Source organism: Gymnoscopelus braueri, assembly GCF_963280865.1.
Source record: "Gymnoscopelus braueri genome assembly, chromosome: 15".
Taxonomy (NCBI): Eukaryota; Metazoa; Chordata; class Actinopteri; order Myctophiformes; family Myctophidae; genus Gymnoscopelus; species Gymnoscopelus braueri.
In genome coordinates this window covers 26,475,785-26,500,122 of record NC_137620.1, presented here as the reverse complement: position 1 = coordinate 26,500,122, position 24,338 = coordinate 26,475,785, and the positions used below count along the sequence as shown (strand labels likewise).

Genomic DNA, 24,338 nt, shown 5'->3' with positions numbered 1-24,338 from the left:
CATGGTTTTATTGTTTACGGATCTGAAGTTTCTTCAACGCAAAATGAAGGGTAAATAATGTGCTAAAATGTTTCCTTTGTTTTCAACTGTAAAACACAGCTGGGAAGAGCATTAGCCATTCACAATGATTTTAATCACTCTAACTATTGTGATACAATGAATCCTATCAAGTATGTTTATTAAAACAAAACCTCATTGATCGTCCTTACTACAAAAATGAACAAAGGGACAAGTAGGCTGTCCAAAGTTTGATCTCCTTGGTTGCCATGGGCAACAGAGTTCCCAAAATGGGGGCAGTTGGTGATGACATCATTACATGTTCTTGGGTTTGGAGATGACGCCGTCTGGGTAGCTCCTCTTGAAGCGTGCCACAACGTCAGGATCCAACAGGTGAATGCCATCCAGCTGGTTACCAAGGGTAACCCTAGAAAACACGGTGGGAGGGATAAAGGAATGAATAATCAATTGATGAATGAATAAATAAAAAAAAAGGCCAACAGAAATACACAGGAACTCATACCAGTTGGGCTGGACATTGTGTGGTCTACCAAACAGCTCAATCTTCCTGGTGCCAGGTGAGAGTCTCTCTATCATCCCATAGATCTCATCTGGCTTGTGGCTGGTGGAGCGCACCTGGGGGAGTGTACGGAAAATGAGATTGTTGTGACAAAAACTAGAAACGTTAACAGTACGGGGCCAATGAGCATGATTGTGGCTAAAGTCCTTACCTCAGCTACAATGACATCACAGTCCAATCCCCTGTTGAATCCCTGGGGGGTACCTTTTACGCCCACCTGAAAAGACACAAGCACACACTTATTTTTTCTTTGAGCTTGAAATTCTCCCAGTCCTCTTCTATTTCTAGCTTTTCTTTTTTAGGACCAAGCTCATCATCAACATCTCCCCCTCTTCAGGCATGATGAACGGACAGATACTGCAGATAAAGAGAAAATAAACTAGGAAATCATGTTGGTCTCGGGATCCACATAGAAATGGCGTGGCTCCAATGTGGATCTCAGACTTCATGTGATCAGCCTGTGACATCAGTCATCTATGACGCATCTATGACGTATGACTCAAATTTTGGGCAAGGTTTCCGAGCGATCACAGTCCCATAGACTTCCATCCTTCCACAATTTAAGTTAAATATTTAAAAACAAGACCAGGAGACCTGGTTCTGCCAGACCCAGACTTCACATGACGTGTCAGCCTGTGTCTATGCCCATGTATGGACGAAAGGGGGAAAGACTTTTATGGCTGGGACACACGTCGTGCTTTGCACGACGTGTGTCCCTTCTATGCCCATGTATGGACAAGACTTTTTTTGGGGACAGAATTTCTTTTGGGCTGGGGCCGGAGGACAAAGTGACAGACTTTTTTTGGCTGGGGCCGGAGGACAAAGTGACCATGCCCATGTATGGACGAAACAGGTACAAAACCTCATGTAAGCCGACCCCTTGGGTCTGGCAAAAATATATACAAAAATTATAAAACGTGAAACACAATTAGAGGCGTTACTTTTGTGGCTTACTAGCAGCTTACTGCATACAACCTCTGGCACAGGTTGCTCCAGTAGTTTGTGAGAAAATAGATTACCTCCAGATAGACAGACACAGACATTATAGGCCGATGGCTAGCCTCTTGCAGCGCCACATCATAAAAATAGAAGCTTAGAAGTACTAAACTGTTAATCGAGGCCGTTTCGCATTCGAGTTACTCTGAGAATGGTGCCAGCCATCCACACATAGTGACAATAGTACTGATGTAAAGAAGAAAAATAAAGATGCACCATTAGACAATCATCTCTAAGCTGACACCCAAAATGCAGACAGACGTACCAAGCAGTGCTCCTTCCCATGGTTGAGCCAGTGTCCTGTTCTCCCAGTGCGGATGATCCTCTGGAGCTGGTTGGTCTTCACCCAAATAATCTCATCCACACGATCATAGCTGATAGACCACAGAAGACGTGAGAAAGCAGCAGTGCAAACAATCAGTCAAACAATGTTATCCTAATAAAATTTGATTAATCCACGATTACAGGGGGATAACAGAAAATGTAATGAACTCACCCCCATAGACTGAGACATTCTCTACCCAGCTCCATAGCCCTGTAAAAAAAGGTAAAAGGTTACAATGTTACACTGTGTTCACTGGATGAATAACACAAGTTGGGACTTATTCTTTGGATCTGAAACCGTTATGTTATTATTGAGATTTGAATAGGTATTCATCACACTATTTATTTATCAAAAAAAAAATTAAAGAAGAAAAAATATATATATTCTTTGGCATTTTATGTTTTATTTCACATAGGTTAGTGTGGAGAGACAGAAATCAAAGTGGAGAGAGAGATTCGCGAGACAAGATGGGAGTCTGATTCTAAACCACAAGATGGGGGTCGGATTCAAACCCAGATCCTCGCGCTCACTGGTCTGTGCACTAACTGACTGAACCACCAGGCTCCCCGGAAAACTTATATTATTATGTCACACTGTTTCCTGAAAGCTACCTTCCGGTGACCCAGAGAAAAAGGAATCCATCATCCTGGAGGATGGGAATGGTGAGCTTCCTCATCTCATCGTCGGTAAGTGTGCCATAGGGCAGCTCCATGTGGATGTCCCAGGGAGGGTCTGCCATCACCACGGCAAACTTCCCCAGAATGGACACGTCCAGGAAGCGGATGTCACAGCAGATCCACTGGACACAAAAACACACAAATTGATGATTTATAGAGAAAAACTGTATCTTAAACTTTACCAATAATAGAGGCTCAAGAAGTGTCAAGGCTATGAAGTAATTCGTTCTGGGTTTCAGAACTCTCAACTTTGTCAAACTTTAGCTAAGATAATCAGCTTACCCATCGCAATCTCTCTGAAGTAATACGATATGACTCAAGAATCAATTGTGATCCATTGAAGAGACATTTGGTATAAAGTTGATGCACCTGCTGGTGCGAGAGCAGTGATCTTTTTACAACTCTCTCTATCCGTCTTTCATAGCTGACCTGTGAGGGAAACAGCTTTCCCACGTTGCTGTCAGCATCTCCTTGGTGCAGGCCGAGCTCTGTGCCCGCAGCCTGAGGTCCCAGAAGGCCTACGTCTGTCTCTGGCAGGCAGTCAATCTCATAGTGGACGTACTTACAGGTGTCCATGTGGAAGCATGTGTTGAGGAAAGAGCAGTCACCAAGGCTCTCATCTGTGTGCTTATTGATGATTCGCCTGAGCAAGAAAAGAAAGTGTTTGAAATAAATCAAAAAGAGAAAAAACTAGAAAATGTGCTCCTCGAAGCACAGGTCTCCGCCAGCAGACCCGTGCTATTTTAATCAAATGCACACACACGCACGGACGGGTGATTTGTACTGTAAGGTACTGTTCCAATCAAGACTGATTGATCCTGTCTTACCTCACTTCAAAAAATATTTTTTTTTTGAAGTGACACACCTATTTATAGGATTTTATTTCGTCATGCGTCCCTCTAGCCAATCAAAGGCATTGGTGTCAACATACTGACACGTGTCACGTGGAGCTTGACCAATGTTAGCTTGGCTAGGAGGGAGGTGAACACACAGCGGGACGAAGCGAAAACATACTCTCCGCCTCCGGCGGAGACAAAAATCATCACACCCAGTGTGAAGTGGGCGTTGTGGTCACAGTGGTCATCACAGTGATGGAAGTTCACTTAAAGAAAAGTAATATTGTGGACCAACCATAACCTAACTTAAAAAAAAACATAAATGTGTTTTTTTTAAGTGCATAGTCCTATTTATAGGGCTATGCACATGTGTCATGTTTCACTAGCCAATCACAGTCCTGAATAGACTGTGATTGGCCAATCACGGTCCAGGGTTAGGGGGGTACACTGGTGGCCAATCACAGCGCAGGGTTGGGGGGGTGCAATGGGTGTCGATGTCCAAACCTCACATATAGGGGCGGTTTCACCGCCCAAAAATCACACCCAGTGTGAAGTGGGCGGTGTGGTCACAGTGGTCATCACAGTGATGGAAGTTCACTTAAAGAAAAGTAATATTGTGGACCAACCATTGTACACCCCTAACTTAAAAAAACCCATAAATGTGTTTTTTTTAAGTGCATAGTCCTATTTATAGGGCTATGCACATATGTCATGTTTCACTAGCCAATCACAGTCTTGAATAGACTGTGATTGGCCAATCACGGTGCAGGGTTAGGGGGGTACACTGGTGGCCAATCACAGCGCAGGGTTGGGGGGGTGCAATGGGTGTCGATGTCCAAACCTCACATATAGGGGCTGTTTCACCACCCAAAAATACGCATTACAAAATAAAAATGTAATAAACTGTAATAGAACTACTACGGAGCTGTACCGACAACATGAGCTCTGAAATACTTGTGAAATGTGTAGCATTTTTATGCTCAAGACATTTTATTCAATTTAGCACATTCCCGGACCCACAATTATGTGCAACCCTGGGCTCCTTGAGATATACGAGTCCAGATGTTGGACGAAATAAATAAAATGCAACAGACAGTGGGAGTCACACTGACCGGAAATGTAACTTAGTGCACGGCTGAGGTGTGTCCCCAGAACGTAGACATTCTTCTTTGGTTCCGTGATCGCAGAATTCTTGGACCTGAGCCCGGCCACGAGAGCGGAACTTTTCCACGATGGATTGTTCCTTGGCGGTGCTGGTGTTGAGTAGCTCCAAGATCTCTCTACTCATCTGCACACATACAACCATACATCAATTATTATGATATCCTTATACTTAAGTACTGTAACGGTTCTGCTTCTATTCAAGTAGCTGACATTTGAGTTGGTAACAACAATATGGGGGGAATACAACATAAAACCATGCCATGTAGTCCCTCTAATTCCTCATTCGCTCCGTCTCCGTCCTACCTTCTTGCTCATCTGCTCCTTGGTGGACTGTTGGTTCAGGAGACTTTCGATCTCCATGTCCAGGTGAGACGATTGAATTTTACTGGCTCTTCCTTTCTTATCGGCCCCACCCGCTGGCCCCCCTGTCTTCCAATCAGAAGACCCGGACAGCTGTGAGGAAGACGCCTGTGCCAGAGAAATTGAGGAAGTGTGTGGAGGGGAGGAAGAGCTCTGGAGAGCCGGGGAGGAGCCTGGGGCTCTTTTGTGGGTTTGGTCCTCTGCTTTCCTCTTTACCCCGGTCCTTTGGGCTCCGGCTCCTGTCCCGAAAATGGCCCATAGTTTTGTGTGGTCCACCGATATGACGAGGGTGGACGAGGAAGGTGAAGAAGCTGTGGAGGAGGCGAGTATGGGCTGCCGCACCTCTATCAATTCCTGAGCAGAAAACTTGAGCAGCAGACTCTGTATGCAGTCATGAGTCACAGCCGGTTCAGACTGTAAGCAACAAACAAATAATGTGGCAAAGAATTACAGATAGAAAACAAAAACGAACGCTCTCAGTCTGTATATATAAAATGCAGTTTGCCAGGTTCACGGCTCGCGAAGATTCACAGTAAGAAAGTAATTGCCAGCACGCCGAAGTCTTTCTGGTACTTTTAATTTATAGACACACAGACAGCATACACGGCCGCGGCATCAAGCCTTCCTCAGCGTGGAGGAAAAATATGTTACTACTAATGTATATGAGATCTGTGCATGGATAGAAATGAATGGACTCACGATATTAAGATCCTCTGTAATGGCAAGAGAGTCGGTTGGCAGTGGGAGACTGAGGTCTGACAGATATCCCAGCAGCCTCTTCTCCAGAACAGGATCTGGCGGGCGTTCCGTCTCCTCCTTTGAGGTGCTCTGGAGAGGTGGTGCTGGACTGTCACTTACAGCAGCAGCACCCTCTACGCTGCTTCCCACTTCTGAAAGAGAGAGACAGACGACATCTTGAAAGTGCCATCACGGTATTTATGGACCAATCAATATTCATCAACTCGATTCTTACCAACTTGTTTCGCCTTAACTTCCTCAATTACATAAACAATGCATCTCCTCCATGCGTTAAAGGAGTAGTTCACTCAAACAATTACTTATTTTTCTATCAATTACTCAATTGACCTGCATTTCTGCCACAGGCGTGCTGGAATAGGGGGGACACCAGGACATTTTGTACACCAAATTTGAGGCATCAAATTATTGGCTAAGTAATGCGACAAAAACATAAACATCTCCATGAATTCAAGGCTTCATGGGATGTGTAATTGATAGAAAATAAGTAATTTTTGGGGTGGACCGTGGACTACTCCTTTAATATCTCAATTTAATAAGATCACACGAAAGAACACAAATAAATTAAAGGTAAATAAGTAACAGATTATGCATTATAGTTGATATTTTTGTGAAAAATGTGAATCTTTGATATATATTTTTTCTCATATCGTTCATCTTGTATCGGTTTCATTCCCTCCTCCTACCTGTGGCAGCGGGGTCTTTCCGTCGCCGCTGGAGTCTCTCTCGCAGAGAATCCAGCTGCTTCTTGTGCTTCTGGATGCTGCTCCATGTGTCCGACATGTCTAGTGAGCATGAACATCAAATATAAACACCAACAGAACGTCTTATATGATGGACAGTACTTGTACTTGGATGCAGAAGTTGCCCCGACAACAACAACCCGCCCAGTGCCAGAAACAATAAAGATACCGCGGCCCTCCCACATAAACCGTCCGGCCAGCAATATGATTGTTAAAAATAGTTCCGGGCTAAGTATCAATACTGCAATGTAGAAATACAAATATACTAGAAATACAAATATATTACAAGTTCTATATTCAAAATGTACTTGAGTAAAAGTACAAAGGTATTGTTATCAAAATGTACTTAAAGTAGCAAAAGTAGAAAGTATTCATTATGCAGGATGGATGTCCCATTTCACAAGTTCAACAAATCTTTTGAAAATAGCAGATCTACAAGCTCACAACACGTCGCATCAGGCATCACGATGCGTTGTGTGAGCTTGTAGCATGTAGATCGGGAAGTATATATAAGGCTAAAGTGGTTATTGCATGTTTTGTAATAATAATCAAAATCTACAAAGTAACTAGTAACTGAAGTTATCAAATATTTGCAGTGGAGTAAAAGGTACAGTATTTGCCTCTGAGATGTAGTGGAGTAGAAGTAAAAGTACTGACAATTGGAAATACTGCAGTAAAGTAAAAAAAAAAAAACCTCAAAATTGTACTTAGGCTACGTACAGGAAATGTAGCCTACTTACTGTAGTTACTTTTACACCACTGAGAGGAACCATTGCTCAAGATGGGGATATATTTTATCGAAGGACTCCTTCCGACTTCCGTTTCCAAGCCATCCATCATCATCCCCACTATATTACTGTAGGTAATAATTTAACAGTTGTGTTGATATTTGTATTTTTATTTGCAAGAAATGCTTGTCTGAATACAGCCTGGAAACATACCAGGTTTATTATTAAAAGAAAATGTGTTGTTCATTCCTTTCCAGCAGGTGTCGTGTTCAGTGTTGCCATGTCCGCTTATTATAAGCGACTTTGGGCTTGTTTTTCTGTAAAGCTGCTTGTAAATATTGTTATGTTGTGGGTTGCGCGTTTTTTTGGGTCTTGTTTCTAAAGTGTAGTTTAAACCAGTGGTTCTCAACCATTTTCATGTCAAAGACCCCCAGATTAATATGTATTTGAACACCCCCGCCCCATCTGAATATAGTATGTGCCAGCCCCCCCCCCCCCCTTTACAAGATTTGTGTTGTTAAAATGTTTAAAAAATGTTCCAGAATAACATTTTTTTTCCCAAGATTTTTTTTTAAATAAATAAATTATTAAATTTTAAATAGCAGATCTACAAGCTCAGCTCACAACGCGTCGGTCTGACTCTGAGGTATTTTCAAATAGCCGTAGTAGTAGCCCATGTAGTCGTAGCCCTAGAATGTCTGTGATCTTACATACATTTCATGTATTCCAAAATGTATGTAAGATCACAGAGACATTCTAGGGCTAATGCAGTCGCCTCTTTTGGGCTTGCGTTCATAGACCTGGTTGCTTATTTCTATTGCAGAATCTGGCAACACTGGTTGTGTTGCTCTTTATCAACGCTGAAAGATGGCGGATCAGGTCGACAAGACAGAGGAGCCTGAAAAAGACAAAGATGAATTACACATTCTGACGGTAATATATCAATTACACAAGCAGTGAACTTATATATGACTGACTCTGTTCTCTCTTATGCATCGCCACTTGGATGGCTTGCTATAGTCATGTCCAGACAGAGTGATGGTTGCTATAACAACAACAATGCAATATCACATTAATGTCATATTAATCGACCAGGCTTTTGCCATCATGCAGAAATAGATGTTGTTGTGTAACTAGTGTCGATCTGGTTCAACATAGTTTTCTGTTTCTATAAATGTGCCTACAACCTTAGCAGTGGTGGAAGAAGTGCTCGCATTTTTTACTCAAGTAAAAGTATCAATACTGCAATGCAGAAATACTCTGTTATAAGTAAAAGTCTGGAATTCAAAAATGTACTTGAGTAAAAGTACAAACGTATTGTACTTTTCTGAGATGTAGTGGAGTAGAAGTACAAAATACCCCAAAATACTCAAGTACATTACTTGAGTAAATGTACTGAGTTACTTTACACCACTGATTCTTAGTGGCAGTGTAACTGTATGGGAGGCTTTTATGTTCTGATGCATGCTTTGCTAACGAGTTCCTTCCAGTTAGCTTTTTGTTATGCATCTTTGCTGAGTCATCTCAATGTCAGTTTGTCTTAATAATGCATAATTCATGTGAACGTCCACCTCAGTGCAGCCAAGTCACTATTTTTATGACAGGAACATGCTGCTGCACAGCTGGAGGTTAAGATGGTTAATCAGTTTGTATTTGTCTCAGTGTTGTACACTACAGTACTGCTCAATGATGATGATACTTTTCTTTTTTCCGTGTATTTTGGTGACAATAAATGCATTTAATTGAGCCTATACCTGCCTTTGACCTGCTTATGAATGAATCTCGGTTGCTCACAATCAGTATACCTTCATCTACCCTTCTCCTTCCTCCTGTTTTAGGAGCTGGTGGATGAGCTGTATAATTTTAGAGATAATTATTTTGAGACTCACAGTGTTGAGGATGCTGGGAAGAAAAAGACTGATGTTGCAGAGGAGATGGAGAGGACACTAAAGAAGCTAGAGGAGGGCGAAGGTGGGCAATGAAAAAAGAAAAATGTCTACAAATATAGCCTTGCATGTTTTTAATTTCAGTGTTTTCAGAACTGATCATGCCATCTTATAGAATATTGCCAAACACACCTGATGCATTTTTCTGATCAGATCCATTTCCTTCCATGTGGTTTGCCCCCTTTTCCTCCAGAGTCCTTTAAAAACAAAGCAGAGTTTCTGCTCCAAAAGGGGAGGTGTTTAAACGTATCTCCAGACTATAGTGCTACCGCAGAGGAGTGCCTTTCCAAGGCAGTGAAACTGGAGCCTGGCCTAGTGGAAGGCTGGAACACCCTGGGAGAACAGTACTGGAAAAGAGGAGACCTGATCGCTGCCAAAAACTGCTTTACAGGAGCCCTGCAAAAGGTAAGGTAAAGTCGGACTTATACTTAGTTGAGCGCCGGTGTCGCACACTGAGGATAGCCGATCTACAAGCTCGTAAATCTGCTCTTTCCGACACCGCGCACAACAAACTATATGAAGCTCTTAAGGAATGAGATCATGGCAGTCCCATGCACTCTCAAGCAGGCGTGCTGGAATAGGGGGGACACCAGGACATTTTGTCCACCCAATTTGAGGCATCAGTCTGCCGGCAGATTGTTGTGTGTGTACTTGGATAGACCATTAGACCACTGGCTCTCAACATGGGATCCTTGAGGAGGTATGGGTCGACTCGACACTCACTCTCGGAGGTTCCATCTGTACACTCTCAGAGTTAAATTAACACTGAGGATTTTCAGCGTAGATTTGAGTCCCAGAAATAACAATCATATGACATGGGTGTCCGTGGCCTAATATCAAACTGGGGGTCCTTGAATTAAAAAGGTTGGGAATCATTGCAATAGATGCCATGGAGGATTTCTAACTTTCATTTGAGTAAACTAGATTTTCCCTTATTCCTTGACACGACTGAACCCACCTGGTACCCTTCGTGTCCCTCTACTTAATGGTCCAATTCAACACTGCTGCCCTAAAGCAGGGTCTCATACATAATGGTCCATTTCTGGTGGATTTAGTGGCATAGTGGTGAGACAAACCACTATGGGTATTATAATATTGACACCCATAATCCCTGTGACATCCATTGAGTTTGTAAAAGTGTGGATTATTTAAGTGTCTATTAAGAGTAAAGCCCTCCCTGCTCACTCCATGTATATCAGCTGAAAGGTACTGTCTCTGTGATCAAATTTGATGTAGCTCAATTTCAAGGTCTTAATATCTCTTCTTTCTTGTCTTTCTCTGCTGATAGATGTCACATATGATCTAATCTTCCTCCCGGTCTTTGTCTCCCTGTTTTGCAGAGTAAGAACAAGGTGTCCCTGCGCAGCCTGTCTATGTTGCTGAGGCAGGTGCCAGCAGGGGACAGTGATGAACAGGGAAAACGTGTGATGGAGAGCGTGGACATGGCCCGGCAGGCCGTTCAGCTAGATGTTATGGATGGGAACTCCTGGTGTGAGTAGGAGACCAGAGGGTCAATGTGGAATTCAGCAATTTGTATAAGATTATGTTTTGTCATTACAACTGTTTTGTCTTTTTCTTACAGACATCCTGGGGAATGCCTACTTGTCACTATTTTTTTCCAGTGGACAGAATGCACAGATGTCCCAGCAAGCCCTAAACGCTTATGCACAGTCCGTGAGTACACATGAATGTAATATCTATGCGTATATAACGCATGCATTTGATATGCCTTTTCAAAGCAAAATATGCATTTATTTACACTTTGCCTTCTTAGGAGAAAGTGGACAAGACCGCCAAGTTTTTCTCAGACCTACATTTCAACCGAGCCAATCTGTTCCAATATGAAGAGATGTTTGGGTCGGCGCTGGGTGGGTACAGCCGGGCTGCCGCCCTCGATCCTGGCTGGGACGAGCCTCCAGAAAGAGAAAAGCAACTGCTCGAGTATCTGATGAAGGTCAAAGAACTCATAGAGAACAAGGTAAGACAGGAGGACAGGCTCATTCTCACAATGTTTATGTCAGATAAAGGTGGTTTTAATTTTAGCAAAAGCCATCCAACTAAAGACAGCCAAAGTTAAACTGAAAAAAGATATTTATAAATACTAGGACGGCACCGGCCTATTTGGGTACATACATATTGGGAATGAAGCGTGTTTGTTCCATTTATACTGCTATGCGGCACAAATATTATGCGATACTCTGACAATCAGATAAGCAGACGGGTCAGGATAGCCAATCAGGGACTTTTACTGGCTTAGCTGCACAAATGTGACGTGAGTGACGCTCCGCCTGTCCGTGAAGCCGGCGGTTTGGGTTGGTTGGCCAATCAGTTTGGTTTGGGTTGCATACAATCTCCCGAACACACTCAGAATTTCCTCGGCCAACAGATATTCCTGATTTTTCAGTTCTCGGAAACCGTTGGTCCGTCTGAATTGCCAATCGGCTCTGCACATCTGGTCACATGAGTCATATGAAACACACGCCAAGTTTGAGTCTGAAGTCTCCGAACGGTCGGACGCTGTCCGGTGGGACACATTTTGTGTGACAGACGGACACCTGCGATCCTTCTCTCAGGTGTCTAGCGCATTGTAAAAGAGAAGACAGTAGACACCCTTTTTGGGCTGATGATACGGACAATAAGCTGGGATAAAAATCACACTTTTTGCACATGTATGAAGTTGGATAAAGTAGATTCTGCCATTATTTAAAAAAGTCAGTCCTGGTTACTACCTCCTGTTCCATATTCAGACTTCTATCATGCCCAGGTAGCTTTAATGTTTTCATCCATCCGTTTCTCCAGGGGAAGGTGAAGGCACGGCGGTTACGAACGATGCTCGCAAACCTCAACACTTCGGCCCTGGGACCCTGCTCCTCTCCTCAGTTCCGGTCCCCTACAGGTCGCGTGGGGAGCCTGGAGCCACAGACCCTGTCCTCTCTTACACCGGGCCACAACGCCGGAGTAGCCACCCTAGGCAAGGTGGTGTTCAGTCTAGTCCCTGAGGGACGGATGGCCTTGTGAGTTAAACTAATTTAAAGATTAAATAGTCATTTTCATTATAAACTTCTCTCATGTTTGTAAGTGCAAATGTGTATGTGTGTGTTTGTATGTGGATGAGTACAATTGGGTTATGTATGTTATAATATGAGAAAAACGACAAACATATTGGGGGGGTTAATTAAGCTTAAGTTTGCCATTATTGCTAGAATTTGCTTCAATCTTTGTAAAGGATGGTTGAGAAAATCTATTTTTCTCAAGCAAAAGGTAAACAACAAAAGTTGTAAACTTGTACATATGTCTATCAACTAATTGTGTGCTAAAAGTGACATTTCTCTTCCCGATTCCAGCACATTTGGCATGGTGGACAGTGAGGAGACGTGCATAGTGGTGATGGTGTACAACACAGCTGACAGCTGGGGTGTAGTAATAGGAGACACGGTAGTCATTCCTGAACCCCAGGTCAAACGACACAGCGTAACACATATTGATAAGGTCAGTGGCTATAAAATACCTCTTATTCATTATAGATGTACAGTACTTACAATACATACATATTTTTGAAAAGGAAGCAGCCAGTAACTGAATCTTGAAACTTCTGTATGAAACTCCTTCAAGCGACTGCACTGCAGAGCAGCTCCCATGGTGCTTTTATTAACCCTGCCGTTTTGGAGCAAATTTATTTTTATAGCAAAAGTAGCTGATAAATGGCACTTGTAGATGGGCAATTTTTGTTATACGGTCAAGCAAATTTAAGCTTAAGTGGTTAAGATACTCAAAGAAAGTTAAAGTTTCAAGCAGACTGCTGTCTGAGGAAGTGCAGTGCAATCTAAATATGATTTAGTTTGGGTGTCTTAAATGCTTTGGGAACTGATCTGCATTGCTTTGTGTTGGTGCTATTCTTAGCCAAGTCCCTTGTAAAAAGGGGTCCTTGATCTCACTGGGACAAACCTGGTTAAATAAAAGAAAGATCCACATGGGAATAGCATGGCTTCAATGTGGAAGAAATGAGTGCAGTGGTTTGCAAGATTAGCTCTGAACAGACGCCACAGACTATATCTAATGATCTAACTATCTGTGCAACTAATTGTTTTTCTTCTTCTTCTATACAGCATCTGCTGTTTACTTCAAAGTGTGTGTTCTACTTTTCACCACTTAATGTCTATACAGACAGTTTGATGATCCATAGCCCACCTCCACACAGGCACACTAAGCTAGTGGGGACCGAAACTAAGCTAATGTCAAATGCAGTTAAATGCTAGCCTGGCTCCAGACCATAGACCCCGCCCACTCTCTGAGTGGACTGCCTCCTCTTGGTCTGGTGTCGTATTTGTGAACCTAGGATTTATTCGGCACAAAAAGTACCGTCCCAATGAGAGTCGGAGGTGGGGCAGGGGATCCCTTGTGATTGGTTTAGGGAAATTCTAAACCAGTTCTAATCCCCTCCCCCTGGTAATCGCCTACCCTGGGGTCAATGTCAGACTGAAGCTCCATGCAGCTTCAGGCTGATAGTCAGGCTAGTTAAATACAGAAAATGTGTTTTCTCTAATATAAGTGATGTTCAAAGAAAAACAATGTTCTGAGACTTCTAATGTAAATAGGTTGTCTGACATTTCTTTCCCTTTTCTCCTCAGTCTTTTGATTTTAGGAGTATACGAGTGGATTCTCCTCTGCTCCTCATAGTCAATGGCAAGAGACAGAACGTCCAGAGCCAGATTGCCGTTTCAGTCAGCTATAAACCCCACAGAGAATAATAAGTGGCGTGAAGAACGACCGATTAGAGGTGTATGACAAGCATGAAGAAACCAAACCGTTTGTTGGTTAGCACTGTTTGTGCCTGTTTCTTGTGTTGGATTTTGTAAATAGACTTCAGCTGTTGAGTTAAATTGTTTCGAAAACTGTATATATTTAAATACGTTTCCCTTTTTGTATTCTGTTGTTGTGTGAGGGAGGGAGATTTCTTTTTTTGGTTTGTCTGGTTTGTCAGACTGAGTCCAATATTATGAAAAAACTAAAACGGATTTGTATTCACTGTTAGACATGCAGTATACTGTACATTTTACAGGACAAGTTACAGTACCCTGATACTATATCAACTGGTCAAACTTCTATTAGGAAACATTCCATCTTCCATCATTCCAAAATCTGCAATCCACGTGTTAAACGTGTTTGTTTTGTTGTTAAATATAGCACAGCAAAATGTAGAACCTTATTTCTTGACATGTTTTTGAGTAATTCCATGACCTTGGTCAAAAGCATACTTAAATACAAAGCCCCACCCCTCCTTTATCCATCCTTCAATGAATGACATTTTATATAATATAATATATAGTATAATTATTTCATAGAAATTATGCCCAATTCATTCAGCTTCAAAACTAACAAAAACAGCTGTTACATGTATATTAGAATAACATATTTATAGAAGAACACGTCACTAGTAAAGACCACACCGATTTCGGGTTGTATTTATTGAAAATTGATTTGATGCGCATTTGATGTAAACAAAGCCGAGGATGAAGGAATTAGGGGATGTGGGGCTATGAAGGTAGTTCTGTGTCAATTGAAGAAAGCACAGCTCAAAACATCGGATTCCATTGGAAGTGTCCTATGTCCTATTTTCAGGGCAGAAAAAGAAAAATCACAAATGTGTAACTATTAACTAAATATTTTGTTGTCAAAACCACACATTTTCTTGTTTCACATCAACACCCTCAATTAATCCTTATATATTTGAGCTTTATGGCAATAAAGCCTTTTTGTTTTGTGTTTTGATGCTTGATGATAATCTTAAATGTTGGTTTAACGTTAAAGGTTGGTCAAACTATCCGCTTCTTAAACATTTAGTTGCTGCCCTGCTGAACAAATTCATCACTGAGAGATGGGCATATCCCACCTCCACACGGCCACTCTACTGCCGTTCCAAGAAAAACAATGTACTACTAAGACTTAAGACATGAATAATAAATAGTTCTGGATCAAGAAACGTTCAGGCTGTGCTATTCTCTGACTATTGTTTCAGTTTTCTCCTCAGTCTTTTGATTTTAGTATACGAGTGGATGGTATGAAAGCCAAGTGAGAAGCATGAAGAAACCAAACTGTTTGTTGGTTAGCACTGATTGTGCCTGTCTTTTTGTGTTGAGTTTTGTGTTTGAGGGTCATCAGTCAATGGGAGACTCACCGGAGATTCCGCCATCAAATTATTGGCAAATGTAGGAATGTGACAAAAAGTAAAAAAATCTACATTAATTCAAGGCTTCATGGGGTGTGTAATTGATAGAAAATAAGTATTTTTGGGGGGGGAACTACTCCTTTAGGTCACGGTCCCGCCGCACTTTTATTTTACCTAGGGGACGGAATCTGCCAGTGCTTTGTCAATGCAAATGCGTGGATTCTCCAGAAAAATGCGCAAGACCATGAATCCACGCATTTGCATTGACAAAGCGTTGGCAGATTCCGCCCCATAGGTAAAATAAAAGAGTGGTGGGACCACGCCCTTAATTAGATTCTGTTATTAAGCTCTAAAGTGTCAAAATGTCATTCAGTGCAACTGTCCTTGCAAAAATCTTAATGACAAAAGTATTTTTTAAATGTTCAAATCCATCGTAAAAATAAATGAACACCCATGGCATGATTGTACTAGTGCTCACAACATATAAGAAATGTGTCTAAAATTAAAACACAGGTAAAAAGCTAATTTAAAGCTTATTACATGATGTTAATCATATGACTATCGGTCATAACAAAGAGGACTACTGAAGTCCTTCTATGAATGTGCTGAGTTGACTAAATCTCTGAAATATTTGATGATTTCACCATTTCCTACTCTATAACAAAAAAAAAATGTAATTCAGTGCCACACAGTGTGATTATTTTATAAAAAAAGATATGGAAAAGTAAGGATAATCTATAGATCAAGGTAATTACTTATTACAGCTGGCCAAGGAATTGCCTGTTAAATATGTTTATGTGAGTGGTTCCATCATTCAGTGTAACAAAGGTTTCACGACAGTAGCTTTGTGATACCTTGTTTTAACTAGTTTACATTTCAGTAAAATGGATTGCAAGCAACTATTTCTGGCATTTTAAGGTAGCAGATTTCGGGCCGCTACATGGCCCTCACACCTACATACGTTATACCTACATAAGTCATGGTGGCAGGGGGTTGTAAGACTACCCGTTGTCTGTGTCTCTTTTGTGTCCATGCATTGAAACGTCTATATCTGTCAGTCCTTGTCCCTTTTATGCCCATATATGGAGAGAACTGATGTCATCAGTATATGCCCATATATATTTGGAAATCCGAACTACTCGACGGCGGACACCATACTCCCTCGAGTCGTTGCCGCTGCGCATGCAGAGTTTGAATTTTTTTTTATCAGCAATTAAAATACCCTGAAAAGATTTTTTATGTGCAGATGAGACGCACGTGCTGTTAAACATTCATTAATTAGATACTACGTAAAGATGACGACCCAGGAGGTGTGGCTGTGTGGCCTGCTCCTCCAGGAGCACTTTGGGGAGGTGGTGGAGAAGGTGGGCACTCACCTGCTGAGGAACGGAGCACAGAGCCTCCAGAACATCGTTCATGAGACGACCGGAACCCCTCTTGACCTGGTGAAGAAGTCTCTGTGCGTGCTTTTGCAGCACGGTACGTGCAGCTTCAGCACGGTCCGCAGGGGTCCCGGGGGTCCGGTGGAGTACCATGCCATCGGAGAGCGCATCCTCCGAATACTGCGCTACCCCCGCTACATCTACACGGCCAAGACCCTGTACGGCGACACGGGGGAGCTGATCATAGAGGAGCTGCTGCAGAGAGGCCACATGACCATGAGCAGCACCGTGAAGACGGTGGCCGACCGCCTCGCGCTCAACATGGAGGAGGGGAAGAGTATGGAATACAGCGAGGTGACCACGGCCTTCTCCAAACTGGTGGAGACACATTTCCTGCAGCGCTGCCCTCCGGTGTCAGAGAAGGAACCTGCAGCCTCCAGTGACTCCTCCAGCACCCCGGGCACCGTTGGTGCTCCCGCTGCTCCAGCTAGCACTGCTCCAGCCGCCCCAGAGAGCTTCCCCGACTGCTACAAGGTGCCCACTGTCAGTGGGGGTAAACGGCGGCGGTCGAGCGATGACGGAGATGAGCAGAGGAACGGGAAGAAGGCCCGGGTGGAGACCGAGACTCATGGAGATGAGGGAATCTACTGGCAGGTGAACTTCGAGCGCTTCCATCTTCACTTCAGAGATCAGGCTATCATCAGCTCTGTGGCCAGCAAGTTGGACCAGACCAGCAGTGAAATTGTCAGAACCATGTTGAGAATGAGTGAGGTCACCACCCCGCCCACCGCCGCCGGCACACAGGCTCTCTCAGCCAATGAGATCTTCCGTTCCCTGCCGTCAAACTGCAGCATCAGCAGACCCATCCTGGACCAGTATCTCACGCTGCTGGTGGACGACCCAATGGAGTTTGTGGGGAAGTCAGGTGACAGTGGAGGAGGAATGTACGTTGTCAACCTTCACAGAGCACTGGCCAACCTGGCCAGAGCAACACTGGAGTCAGTTGTACAGGAGAGGTTTGGTACAGAATCTGTGCGAATCTTCCGTCTTTTGCTACGGAAACGTCACCTGGAGCAGAAGCAGGTGGAAGACTTTGCGATGATTCCGGCGAAGGAGGCCAAAGACATGTTGTACACGCTGCTGTCTGAAAACCTGGTCCAACTGCAGGAGATTCCCAAGACGCCAGACCACGCCCCCTCTCGAACCTTCTACCTGTACACTGTCAACCAGCTGTCTACTGCCAGGATGCTGCTGCAACACTGTTACAAGACGGTGGCCAACCTCATAGATCGACGGCTGTTTGAAACCAAAAAGAACAAGCGTCTGCTGGAGAAGTCTCAGCGAATTGAGGCCATCCTGGCATCTCTGCAGGCTAGCGGGGCGAACGATGAACAGTTGCAGGAGGTGAAGGAAATGATCACAGTACCAGAGGAACAACAGCTGGAAGCTCTGAGACATCACATTAACAAGTTGGATTCAACAGAAATCCAGGTAGATGAAACCATTTTCCTACTGGAGTCCTACGTCAACTCTACAACTACAGCTGAGCGACGACATCAAATCACACGAAAAACATAGTCTTCAACTCCCAGCCCGTCTACCTGCTGAAGACAACACAACAACAACACAACTACAGCCGCACACTGATGTTATTATTCCCGTACTTAAATATGACACCTGTTAAAGTGCATTGAAGCACTGAAGCATTGGAAAGGCTTGTTCTTTAGTTTTTTTGATTGGGTCATTATTTTGTGTGTAGCCTACAGTAGACACAGACATTTTGTGCATTTCCCTGTTAAAGAATGGAGTTCTATTGTGCATGCTAACACTATTGGTGCAGCAGCAAAGCTCGGCCAATCAAGCCTATGGGTTGGGTCTGCAAAACGTAAGGGGAAGCCGAAGCCTCCCACACACATAGAGATTCAGTGCATCCTCCACAGACAGACATATACACAGACATTTGTGTTTTTTTTGTTCTGGACAATCACTGGTCTGACCAAATTCCCATACGCCATCCCCGGGTCGTTGGTGACACACACGCCAAGTTTGGCGATCAGTCGGACAGTGCCCAAGTTAAGCTTGGGACAGACAGACACTCATTTCTGTAATTTATAGATAGATGAGAAGTTCTGAAAATTACAAGTGGAGGAAGTTTCTAGTTGTACATACTGTATTTACTGTACTTGTAATATGTGTAATATTGGTCTATACATTTACATTGTAAATGTCTAACATTCAAAACCAGCTGTATTTGCAGTGCTATGGCATTTCTACGGTTAAATATTAAAGTAATGTTTATTGATTGTATTTGTTCATACAGAGTTTGGATGAGTTTACCAAGATGGAATTCTTCCACTCCTGACATCACAAAACCACTAAACTGCATGATTACTGAATATTGGGGACAGGGTGGATTTAACTGTTCAAACACTGATTTTCATAATTAATATAACATATTTATTGACAGGTACTATTTTTTCACAATATTTGAATTCCAGCATTTAAAATTATCTGTTGCCCTTTTATTAAGTGTTTGGTTTGTTGGTGTTAGATATAGCACAGTAAAATGTAGTACCGTATTTGCTTGAAATGTTATTGAGTAATAGTATGACTTTTGTTTATCCATCCTTTATGGAATGAGAATATTCACGATTAATTGCAAAACATTTTTATTCTTTTTTACTTACATGAAATGTATGCCCAATTTAGACAGTTTCAACACTACAAACAAAAACAGCTGTTGCATATTATGAACTTATAATATTGTGTGATATTCACTATCAAAGCCTAGTAGCCAATGACATCTCGGCCTCACTCATTGCTTCTTCAGGAATGGGGGACGTCCTCTGTGTCTGGGAGGGGAACTAAACTGGAAGAAGGTCTTGTTTGCATCTGGGTCCAGGCAAGAAAATAGTCTGCTCTCACCTCGGGGGCCTATGGGCAGGAACTGGGGGCTTGCCTGGGGAGACGCCTGTTGGACAAACCCTGGGAGAGACATGGGAATTAGAAAGGTGTCCGTCAACAAGGGGAATTCACTTACTGTACATTGACAGTCAGCTCTTTACTCCCAATATTCTGTCCTGGTGACTTGGCACTTCTAAAGATAATTCCTTCTGTTTGGGCATTCTTTGTGCTATTTACGATATTCTTTACACACTTCCTGCTGATAATGTGTCGGTGCCAGTCCATATGTTAATCTCAGTAGGTAGATAGATCCCAAAAATGTATATATACCGTTCCTCTGATTAATTTTTCTGGGAAAGGATAACTAATCTGTTCTGTCAACGGAAAGATGGGTGACCAATGTTAAATATAACTCAATGTAGTCTCATACACTATACACCAGTATGAGAGTTCAAGCTCAGATTTGAAAGCACCCTGCCTGCTCACCAGTGTTGAACTGCTCGTTTGGAGGTGGTGGTGGCCCTCTTTCCCCCACCCCAACCATGCTGCGTAGTCTCAAAGAGTCATAGAGCCCCTGGAGTTTCTGGTACTGTCGGTTTCTCTCCATCAGTCTCTCCGACACCTCGCTGTACTTCCTCTTGTACTCCTCCATCATCTGAGTGGTTATGATGAAACACAAGTAGGCAGAGCAAGAAGAAATGCATTTGTCAAATGGCAACAGAGGAGAATGTTGTAATACGTGTCAAACATGTGAGAATGGCGTGACTTCTACTTTGTTGCACAATTGTCGCTCAACAAAAATACCAGGTTTCCCTTGAGCAATCCCATTGTGCCACGAAGTAGAAACTGGCCCCAACACTACCCAATTTAAATTCTTAAAAAGCACTTCATAGAATAGAATACATGTAATCAAGCCAAGTACTACAATTGACCGGCTTTTACCAAAATGTGTTAATATAGCAGTTTAACCCCTTTAACCCTATATACATTGGCTATTTGATAATAGCCAATCTACAAGCTCACAATTTGTAAGCTTGTAGATCTGCTATTTTCACAAGAATCTCGAAAAGAAATGAAAGATTTGGGAAAAAAATTAACAACAAAATCAGGGTCCCTGGCACTAAATATTATCCACGGCCAAATACATATTCCTTGAAATGAAAATGTTTGAGAACCACTGCCCCAAATATTTAGGCCATGTCTAAATAAATGAAAATAAAAGTTTTTTTGTGAAATATATCTGTAGGCTACTGTAGAACATTTTTAAATTCTACCGACAGCTGTCATCTCAAGTTGTGTGTGCGCTACTCTCGCGTGCCCAGACTGTTGCCTCCCACAATTTGCAAATGTTTCCGGTCATACAGTCTGGGACTCGGAAGCTCTGATCATGATCAAAATATAAAGCGGATGTGAAGCCTACTCCCCACTTCCGTTTCGTCTTTAAAGTCGCGCAAATTTATCCTAATATGAATCAAAATCATCTAAGTATACATAGCTTGCTGCTTAGCAGAAATGGAAATTAAAAAATAAAATGTAAAGATATTTTAAAATATATTTTCGTGAACGGATGTGCCAGCTTCCTCTCTAGGATTTCGGGAGGTGTAGTTCCAGACTCTATATAGCATTCGGAGATTGTGGAATAGTTGTCTGGCTACGCGAGACTATGTGTGCGCTGCATGTGTGTGAGAGAGGGAGAGAGATTGAGAGAAGTGAGAGAAAGGGAGAGAGTTACATTATGTTATATAAAGTTTTGTGTGTAAGATATAGTTGTAAATGTATAGAATCTACCAACAGCTGTCAAACAGCATAGTGTAACACTAGATGCTGACAATGTTGTGCACGTCTCTGATTTCAGAATGCTAGAATGCCTTATAGAAGCACACAAGGGGGTGGATTTGTTTGGTGTGTAAAAAGCCAAGTAGGCATAATGACGGCTCTTCGTTATGGCACCATTGCGGGATAAAAGTGGCTTTTGATTACGTGTCAAAATTCTTTACAATAGGATCTCTACAAGATTGTGTGTGATAAAGAAATGGTGTTAATCCACTTAACACTATTCCTTTATCCTATTGTAAAGGATTTTGAAAGGTTGTTTTATTTCACTTCAAATATTTAAAATAAACCCCCTTGGGATTTACTGATCCTGAGAACGATTTGTCTACCTTCTTCAATGAAGCGACTTCCCCCCTAATGGCATTGAGCTCCAGTTCTCTGGTCTGGTTCTGCTGGGTCAAGACCTTCTCCATTTGCTTCACCTGAGTTTCAGCCCGTGACAGACTGTACTCTTGATACATACGCTCCTGGTGGACCTGTATACTCATGGAAGGAACCAGGTGTGACATTGAGGGAGTGAACACCTCACTGAAATACTAGCATAACTTTACACCAGAGCTACCAAAACATGCTGTACAGGACATGGATTAATTCTTATTTTGTTGTTGAATTTAGTGTGATTTCCGATTCATCTCTTTCAAATTGAAAACATTACTTGAAGAATTAGTACATACATCAAATTACACAACAGACAGGGAAATACAAATTGGACCTGATAGCTCCAGAAGGCCAGAGCCCGGGCACTTATATCCAGAACGATTTCTGGCCGCAGACCTGCCAGCACCATTGCCTTGTACTCTTCAGAGGGTGACAACTCTGTCCTGACAATGTCAAATTTCCCAGAGAGGGTGGAGGAACATGCCGGGCAGATGGCAGGGGACCGGCTGAGCTCGCCGGATCCGTGCTGGTCACAGAAAACGTGGGAGCACGCTGTCACCCAGGCAAAGCCATACAACTTGGCCCGGCACTTAGGGAAGTTGCAGAGTAGTGTGTCATCGCAGAGAGCCATGGCCATATCTGCACAAAGAAACATTTCAGTAAATAACTGCCCTGATAAATGTCAAGCCTTATATTGTAGTTGTTAAATGACTTTGGTCCTCATGCTCATTATAAGATGGCACCATTTCTCTCTACTCGCTCTGTGTCAGAGGAGGGCTGTGGACAGTTCACAAACCTGCCTATCAGTAACATCATTGGTAGGCAGGTTTGGTCATTTCAGACAAGATTTCAAAACTGTGCCAATGGGAGTATTTCAGTACTTTTGCTTCTACTCCACTACATCTCAGAGGCAAATATTATACTTTTACTCCAGTGCAATAATTTTTAAACTTTAGTTACTAGTTACTTTGTTGAATTTGATTATTATTACAAAACATACATTACCCACTTCAGCCCTATATACATTTCGGCCATTTGAAAATAGCAGATCTACAAGCTCACAATGCCTGGCGAGGCATTGTGAGCTTGTAGATCTGAAAAAGATTTTGATGACAATGCTTTTGTACTTTTACTCAAGTACATTTTGAATTCCAGACTTTTACTTGTAACAGAGTATTTCTACATCACAGTATTGATACTTTTACTTAAGTAAGAAATGTTAGTACTTTTTCACTGGCAGGGGGAAACAATCATAATGTGCTTATAACTAAATGTATAGGCCTAGTCAAAACAGCAAACATAAGTATTTCCTTGTTTCAAACACCAAAAGTTCAATGAATTCTTACCCTATAAATAATAATGTGAGAAATCAAACTATATGGCATTAAAACTTGTTGTTTGTTGTATGTTGTTGATAAAAGCTTACATATTTAGGCTATACCTACGTTTTGCTGCCATCATTTGGCTAAGGTTAGCACTGCAGCTAACTTTAACGTCAGCGTCACACGCATATTTGGTCATTAAATTGGGATAATAATAAGTTACTAACTTATTATTATCCCTTTCATCATGACATAAAATTATCAGATATGTTTTTGTAAATACTTACAGACTACTTAACCAGTTGCTGCTGCTAGCACGGTCTTTACAGCTCAATGTAGCCTAGTCTTTATTTTGTAGCTCGCGCTGTGTTAGGTAGTGGTGGAAAGTAACTACATTTACTCAAGTAACGTACTTTAAGTACAATTTGTAGATTTTTTTTTTACTTTACTGGAGTAGGCTACTTCCAATTTTCAATAATTTTACTTCTACTCCACTCTCACAGGCAAATATTGTAGGCTACTTACTTATTTGAAAACTTTAGTAACTTAGGCTACTTTGTAAAAAAAAACACTTCTTCAGATACTTTGGCAATAGCCGATCTACAAGCTCACAAGGATGCATTGTGAGCTTGTAGATTTGCTATTTAAAATAATTTTTTATACATTTGAAAACTGAAATGGGACCTCTGCACAATGAGTACTTTAAGTATATTTAAGTGTACTTTTGTACTTTTACTCAAGTTAATGTTGAATACTGTAGGACTTGTAACAGACTATTTCTACAATAGGGTATTGACACTTTTACTATACTGTTGAGTAAAACATGTGAGTAGGCCTACTTCTTCCATCACTGGGTAGTAGGGCCTATAGACCTAATTAAAAAGCCTATGTCTGGTTTTTAACCTGACTGGTTCATTAATAACAGGACCCTGTAATGGCTAGATGATGGCATATTATTAAACTATTAAAGTTAACAGATTGCCACTTAAAACTCTTTCAAAAGGGAAATGTTCTAAATGTGTTCCCAAACTTTTTAGCTCAAGACCCAAAAGAATCATTTCTACTGAAATAATAATTGAATTCGTTTTTAATTCATTTCATTTTTATACATTTTTGGGAATGTTTTTAGAAAATGTTTTTCAATAATAATAATTAAAAATCACACCCTGTGTGAAGTGGGCGGTGTCTTGCTAGCTAATCACAATACTGAATGGAGTCAACCAATCATGTACAAATGATAAATAC

At 42.0% G+C, this 24,338-nt stretch overlaps 4 protein-coding genes across 4 annotated transcripts; 2 read left to right on the top strand and 2 right to left on the bottom strand.

Annotated features, from left to right (window-relative positions):
• Positions 1 to 150: 150 nt before the first annotated feature.
• On the bottom strand, positions 151 to 6,598 carry mettl3 (methyltransferase like 3). Its single transcript, XM_080451834.1, has 11 exons — positions 6,378 to 6,598; positions 5,635 to 5,825; positions 4,879 to 5,349; positions 4,524 to 4,699; positions 3,005 to 3,218; positions 2,510 to 2,697; positions 2,070 to 2,108; positions 1,839 to 1,947; positions 729 to 794; positions 521 to 633; positions 151 to 424 (listed from the first exon to the last, which is right to left on the bottom strand). The coding sequence occupies exons 1-11, from the start codon at positions 6,472 to 6,474 to the stop codon at positions 313 to 315; spliced, it is 1,776 nt and encodes a 591-aa protein (XP_080307960.1). The 5' UTR covers positions 6,475 to 6,598; the 3' UTR covers positions 151 to 312.
• Positions 6,599 to 7,985: 1,387 nt separating this feature from the next.
• ttc5 (tetratricopeptide repeat domain 5) lies at positions 7,986 to 15,070 on the top strand. Its single transcript, XM_080451847.1, has 9 exons — positions 7,986 to 8,095; positions 9,001 to 9,133; positions 9,302 to 9,513; positions 10,449 to 10,599; positions 10,691 to 10,782; positions 10,883 to 11,086; positions 11,908 to 12,122; positions 12,453 to 12,597; positions 13,737 to 15,070. The coding sequence occupies exons 1-9, from the start codon at positions 8,030 to 8,032 to the stop codon at positions 13,854 to 13,856; spliced, it is 1,338 nt and encodes a 445-aa protein (XP_080307973.1). The 5' UTR covers positions 7,986 to 8,029; the 3' UTR covers positions 13,857 to 15,070.
• Positions 15,071 to 16,569: 1,499 nt separating this feature from the next.
• Positions 16,570 to 18,234, top strand: LOC308101455 (DNA-directed RNA polymerase III subunit RPC3-like; the record flags this gene model as incomplete). The annotated part of the gene is made up of 1 exon (XM_080450874.1): positions 16,570 to 18,234. The coding sequence occupies one exon, from the start codon at positions 16,570 to 16,572 to the stop codon at positions 18,232 to 18,234; it is 1,665 nt and encodes a 554-aa protein (XP_080307000.1).
• A 1,237-nt stretch (positions 18,235 to 19,471) lies between these two features.
• On the bottom strand, positions 19,472 to 22,408 carry ccnb1ip1 (cyclin B1 interacting protein 1; the record flags this gene model as incomplete). The annotated part of the gene is made up of 4 exons (XM_080450873.1): positions 19,472 to 19,641; positions 20,047 to 20,215; positions 21,723 to 21,869; positions 22,106 to 22,408. 4 exons carry the CDS (start codon positions 22,406 to 22,408, stop codon positions 19,472 to 19,474), a joined length of 789 nt encoding a protein of 262 aa, XP_080306999.1.
• Positions 22,409 to 24,338: the final 1,930 nt, after the last annotated feature.